The 6,658-nt window shown below is 41.6% G+C and overlaps 1 protein-coding gene across 1 annotated transcript; it reads right to left on the bottom strand.

Moving 5' to 3' along the window:
* Positions 1 to 2,679: 2,679 nt before the first annotated feature.
* Positions 2,680 to 4,834, bottom strand: LOC117774827 (CAAX prenyl protease 2-like). Its single transcript, XM_034607483.1, has 5 exons — positions 4,806 to 4,834; positions 3,930 to 4,008; positions 3,662 to 3,829; positions 3,415 to 3,486; positions 2,680 to 3,008 (listed from the first exon to the last, which is right to left on the bottom strand). Exons 2-5 carry the CDS (start codon positions 3,973 to 3,975, stop codon positions 2,680 to 2,682), a joined length of 615 nt encoding a protein of 204 aa, XP_034463374.1. The 5' UTR covers positions 3,976 to 4,008; positions 4,806 to 4,834.
* Between the last annotated feature and the right edge of the window lie 1,824 nt (positions 4,835 to 6,658).

The raw sequence follows: 6,658 nt of genomic DNA on the forward strand, positions 1-6,658 counted from the left end.
GTGTGTGTGTGTGTGTGTAATGCTAAAGGCATTAACAGTGAGAAGAAAGGACGATGACTCCCCAGCAGAGGGACGGGACATAATTAAAGCCTCGACAGAGACAGACAGGCGTCTCGTGTGCCGGACGTTTGAGATAACCGACCACACGTCTGGCTTCTCTCCGCACCCATTCCTGCTTTTCTATCTGGTCATTTTCTATACAAACCTCGCAATTTGTGACCACGGTCTTAATAGCTGCTCACAAAACAGCTGTTCTGGGAAAAAGAAGCTGAGAAACTGTAAAGTGCATGACTCAACACCATGCAGCAGAGGAAGGTAAACTACTCCCTGAGCACATTTTTGTGCAGTCCACTCAAATAAGCAGGGAAGTCGAATAAAATTGTTTCTTTCTTTTCGCTCCGTTGTTCTACTGTCTTCATCCAAATCGGAGGTTATTGGATTATATCTCAGCGAAAACACTGGGGAGGTAAAAAGGTGATACTTCTTGCAAAAACTGCAACGTCTCCAAAATCGGATCCGTTGTTATATTGGAAAGAACCCAAGCACGACTTGCTGAGTTGAAATATATGACAGCGAAGCAGAGCGTGAGCATGATAAGTCCATATCCCTGAATAAATAAAGATTTGGGGGAAAAAAAACAATCCTACATAATCCCCTTAAACCGAACCTTCTCCCGGCACTGGACAGATCATAAATCCGGGATTGTCACCAGTTGTTAGTATTAAGACTAATGTGGGTTTCTGTTACACTCACTGCACAGATACTCACAAAACTCCAGTTCGTACACTGTGAAAATGAGAACTTCTAATTGAATAAACTGAACAGAAAATTCTGAATGGCATTATAAACTGCTAAAACTAACATCTTCAAGTTTCTTTTGTAAAGATGTCCTCAGTACGCGACTTAAGACAGAAAATTTAGTCCAGACCAGTTAAAGCCCAGGTTAGAGAGGGGTCTATGGGACAATTCTATCATTAAGCCATCTTACCTGTTCTCATCACGTGAAATATGATGTCTGAAAGGTGAGTGTTTGGCTTGTTGACTTTATCAGAACATTTTTATGGGAACAATTTTTTGCAGATTCAGCCCATCAAATGTAATCAATACTTTTCTAATCAATATTTTTCAGGTACAAATACAGGGAGTAGCTGTGTGTCAGGGGGTAAACACATACTCAACACGTTAAAGGAACAGTTTGACATTTTGACAAATATGCTCTTTGGATTTCTTGACTGGAAAACCTCGAATGAAGATGTTAAATTATAATATATTTCATAACACAGTAGAGACTTCTCCGAGTCTCTGCTGTTTGGACCAGGTCCCTAAAATGAACAAAATAAATATATATATATAATTTGACATATTTTGCTCCATTTGAACAGAGTCAGGCTGTTTCCCCTTGTTTTCATGTCTTTATGCTAAGCTAAGCTACGTATTTAACAGACATGAGAGTGCTATTAATCTTCAAGAGACTCATATGACTCACAGCAAGAAAGCTAATAATCTAAATGTATTTCCCAAATGTTGAACTGTTCCATTAATATGTCATGCCAGCCATATAAAGTGAAGATGTATTTTTCTTGGGACAACAGTTTGAAAGCCAAAGCTAAGTTTAGAGCCAAATGCCAAAATAGAAAATGCAAATAAAAAAATTCAAAAGACCAGACATGAACATGTCTTATCAAATGCACTGAAATGGAGTGAAATACATGCTGCAGTCTGGTGCTGTGAGCATCTGCAAAAAGTATGTAAGTGAATTTACTTTGTCCTCAAAGCCTTAAGTTGTAAACAAAGCTTTTATGAATAGCTTGTCAGTCTGTTTCATAAATCTTCACTGACACAACCTCTCACCCCTCCCTCTGAACCCTCGTAATTTCCATTGACCCTGGATGACCTCTCTCCTCTCCTCTCATTCTGGATTTCCGAGGAGACGTGTTAATTTCCCCCCCCCAATCACCTCCCCTTCTTCTCTTCTCTTCTCTTCTCTTCTCTTCTCTTCTCTTCTCTTCTCTTCTCCTCTCCTCTCCTCTCTTCTCTTCTCTTCTCTTCTCTTCTCTTCTCTTCTCGTATGTCGGCTTTGCTCTTGTTGCTTCTGGCTGTGACCATTTTCTGACTTTCATGGCCTTATTAATTGTCCTCATAATGTGACTTAACTGGACATTGTGACTTAACTGGACATTAGCTGCTCTCAGTCTCTCTTTCCTCTTTGGTATTTGTGTTTGTTGGCAACAGTGTCCCTGTTTCTGTCCATTTGTCTCTCTCTCTCTTTCTTTGTCTGCATATGCGTCTTTGTCGACTGCTGTCTCCTCTACCGTCGTCCATTTTCAATCATTCGCTTTCACAGTTCATCTGTTTTTCTCTCAGACACGCACGCACACGCACAGATACACACACACACACACACACACCCTTCTTTCTTTCTCTCAGCCAGGCAAAGTTGTTCTGGTGTTTAGTTTCAATACAGTAGGAAATATTTTCGACTGTGCAGGAAATGTCTGCTGACTGCTAGAATCGTTACACACACAAACACACACACACACACACACACACACACACACACACACACACACACACACACACACACTCACCCTTCTTCTTAACTCGTTATACAAATATATCTTTTATTTGAAAACCTTATACAAAATGAAATGCAGGATAAAATAACAAAGTGTCTTTAATCTAGCACGCAGACTCGGGGGCAGGAGCCAGGCGGCAGACGGGAATGGTGCCGTAGAAGAAGGGGTCTGTCAGCAGGAAGAGCAGCACCACAAACAGCAGGACTCCCGTCAGATATGAGAAGAGGAGAGCCGAGCGCTGAGGGTGTTGGAGGGCAGAGCCGATGTCAGGCAGGACCCACAACGTGACCTTCAGAAAGAGACGAGAGATGAAATGAGGTGTGTTCTCTCTGAGTAGCAGGGAAACGTGCTGTTCACTCCACGTCTCACCAGTTCTCATGAATAGAAAGGCAGAGAAGGCACCGAACACAGTGGTGTACAAGAACTGCATTCCTGCAACAGAGCAGTTGGACGCATTTATGGTGTTCCTCTGCAACATGTTAAAATCTATAGCTTGGATATAGGTTGTGTGATACATAAACGGAACATGAACTGCTGCATAATCTAAGCACTATAAAGATGTCTGTGGTGCATGTGTGACATTAGAGGAGGAAAAGTTGATCCTTGCAGTTGCAAAAATAATGCATCAACCATGGAAATTACATGTTTTTTATCATTTTGCTTGTGTTTGAGCATTCTGCAAAACAAAATGTGTCGTTTTGGACAGTGTGCTTCTGCTTCAACCAGTGTATGATAAATAGATTTTGTTGGAATCAGAGTTGACTTGACTGTTTAAGCAATCGAGAAAAACTTCATTTCAGTCTGGTTTACTTGAGGAGAGGTTTGTGAGTCGACTGACCTGCCACCAGGAGAATGACACTCATACTCTCTTTGTGGCGGCGCCGTTGCTCTATGACGTGGTGGAAATGAGCTAGAATAAGACAGGACAATAGCCATGATGTTGGAATGTTGGTTAACAAATCTCATTGTAGCACTCGCTGACAGATCTTAAGACAAATATTTAATTAAAAGATCCACTTTCATGTTTTTTTTGTAAAAGTTTCGAAAAAATAGATGTTTACAGTTTGAAATCCTGGTTGCCCTACCAACACCGAAGAACAGCGGTGCTGTGAAGATGGCACCCGTGGGTCCTGCACAGGGCACCAGCATGGGCAGCATGGCCCCCCGGAACACCAGCTCCTCCGTCACTGGCGCCACCACCTGGTTCCTGAGCCACACTGCGTCTCCTACACATGACCTCCATGACTGAACGTCTGGGAAAATTTAGTCACACATGAAATACATGCAAGTACACATGTAAAACTCCTCAACCCCAATTCAATCAAAGGTCAGAGATTACTTTATTTAACTCACCAAACGCTGAATGCAGTTCCAGGGTGAAGCCACCAGGGTTGTCCATCGCAGAATGAACTAATGGGCCAAGATAAAAACCCTAATGTTTAGAATAAAATCAATTGTTAATAATATTAAGAGCGAATATCTTCAAAAAGATTAAAGATTCAGATTAAGAAACCGCAGCGCATAATTATGACTTCCACAAAGGAGGTTATGTTTCCACCTGTGTCTGTTTGATGGTTTACTTGTCAGCAGGATTATGCAAAAACTACTGAACTGATTTCCAGAAAATGTGGTGGAGGGATTGAGCCTGTGTCTTCGAAGAATTCATAAAATGTTGATGCAGAGGCGGAGGTATTATTTTCCCAGCTACTGTCAAAAGAGAGAGAAAACTTCCAATAATGTGTAGCTGTGATCATGTGGATCCGGGAGGTAAAAATGGCTTCTTAATTTTTACTACAAGAACTAAACAATCATGTGTAGGATTGTATGGCCTTGGCAGACGTGTGCACTCATGCACTGCAAAATGCATAAATCTAATGGAAGTTGTAAAACTGTGCTGTAAATTTGGAGGAAACTGAATCTCTGTTGTGTCAAAACTGTCTTTTACATTTCATAATTGAAACAGGATGCACAGATGCTCAGCAGTGATGTCGTCATTTCGGTCCACTTTAATCCAACTTTACCCTAAAGGTTGACTTTAGGTTGAGAACTTAATCTCAACTTTGGCAGGTTTAAGAAAAGAAGGAAGTAAAAGTAAAATCATGTTTTTTTCTATTCTTTTCTATATCACCTGGAAAAAGCAGCTGCTCAATTTGTCATATAATCTAATTAATATTACAAATGTTCAGCAGGAATAGAAACATTATCTTTTTCCTGGAGGTGGAGACTTACCACGGTCAGTAGCAGTGGCAGTGTGACTGCAGGGAACTCCCATCAACTCCCACACAGACACGTTGACCTGAAAGGGCAGAACGCAACTTTAATAACGTAGCTTTTAACCTAAAGTGATTGTAAAGTTAAGCCACTGAGCTCTTAACCTCACAGAACTTCTTCTGTTTAGCTAACGTGCCCCTGGGCGTGAGGACACGGCTCTACTGGACGCGCTCAGGGTTCAATCCCCTCTGTGAAGTGTCCTTGAGAAGGACAATGAAGCACATGGAGGATGTTACTTTTGATACAGATCAGGCATTATAATGGAAATAAATGTGTCTGTTTACACTTCCTTGCCAGTTTATTAGGTACCCCTGGCTAGAATGAATGCAGCCTAATGCAAGAGACATAGGGTAGACATAAGGCTCACTTTTTATTAAAACTATTTTAGAGAAACTCAACGCCTGTGGGATGTACTTCTTGGTGGGATAGCTGCTATTTACCCTATCCACGTTTACATAAATGTTGTGGACAAAATAATAGATACCCCTGTCAGTATAATGCAACTGTCCTTTTCATAGCAGACGCCATTTTTACGTATCGCAGCAGGAAAGGCAGCTCTGTCCCACTAAGTGCCCCATCAGCATAGAATACTTTGTACATGTGCAAGCTTTTGTTAAAGTTGTGTTTCATGTTTGACATAAAAATACTGTATAGTCACGGATGTATATAACCTGCTCTGCTATTTTATTTTAAGGTTCACAAAGCTTTGTCTGCCAAAGACGATTGTGAGAGTGAAATGTTAAACATTAAGTTTATTGATTAACAGTTGACATGAGGCATCTGGATGGAGAAACTAAATGCAGGCAACAGAGGAGCCAGGTGGAATCAGTTGTTTTAGAGGAGATGATGATGATGAAGGTTTTCAGGCAGACAGGCCGACAGAAACACAAACAGGGTTCAAGATGGAACGACAAATGACACAGCAGTGTGACAAACGACTGGGGAAAGATGTATTTGTACTGGGAGCTGATAAGGGAATGAGAGACAGGTGAGGTGGGTGTGTGGAGTCAGGGAGGAAAGTCGGAGGACATCTGGTGGGCAGGAGGAGAGTGGCAGCAGACAGGGGCATGTGTTCATAATATTAGGGTATCAAAATAAAATGGACTCTCCCATACTGCCGTCACAGTTTCACAATCAATTCCAGAAAAGTGTCTTGAACTTTTATTATGGCCCGAGCACCTCCGGTGGGAGGCCCTATTGTATTTCGAAGGATTTGTATTTCCCTTTTGGGGGGTTTTCAGGGCCTAGACATGCTCAAATTGTTACCAAAGTATGCAGGGAATTCAAAACCCCAAAAAGTAATTGTATGCTGGAGTAATTTGAAATGGGCGTGGAAAAATGGCTCAACAGCGCCATCTAAGGAACAGCCCCTCAGTTAGCTTTCACCGATCTTCACAAAAATCGTAGCCCAGGTGTATCATGACAAGACAAACAAAAATGGTCGGAGGTGCAATTGGAAAAAAGCAACAGGAAGCCCGCCATTTTGACTTTAGTGGCCATATTGGCCATTTTCCACATTTTTACTTTGACGAACTTGTCGTAGGGCTTTCATCAGATCAACTTCATATTGAGATGAGTGTCATTTAAACAAGATGGAGATAAAAACTAACTCAAAGATCGATGTTGTCATAACTCCAGTGTGCATTGTCCTATCACCGCCAAACTGATGTCTCATGATCAGAGACCAAGCCTGAACAGCTCTATGTGTCAATATTTCCTCAGTGTCATAGCGCCACCTACTGATTCGCCATGAAACAGGAAGTACTTTGTAAATCCACTCTGCATTATCCAACCGGCTCCGAACTACTGAC

Source organism: Hippoglossus hippoglossus, chromosome 14, assembly GCF_009819705.1.
Source record: "Hippoglossus hippoglossus isolate fHipHip1 chromosome 14, fHipHip1.pri, whole genome shotgun sequence".
Taxonomy (NCBI): domain Eukaryota; kingdom Metazoa; phylum Chordata; class Actinopteri; order Pleuronectiformes; family Pleuronectidae; genus Hippoglossus; species Hippoglossus hippoglossus.

Bases quoted from the DNA above. Each gene is read 5' to 3' on its own strand.
- LOC117774827 (XM_034607483.1), bottom strand. From the start codon at position 3,975: ATGGACAACCCTGGTGGCTTCACCCTGGAACTGCATTCAGCGTTTG. The intron at 3,487-3,661 runs GTAGGGCAACCA...GTCTTATTCTAG, and splicing joins ACCGCTGTTCTTCGGTGTTG to CTCATTTCCACCACGTCATA. The intron at 3,009-3,414 runs GTCAGTCGACTC...GCTCTGTTGCAG, and splicing joins TGTCATTCTCCTGGTGGCAG to GAATGCAGTTCTTGTACACC.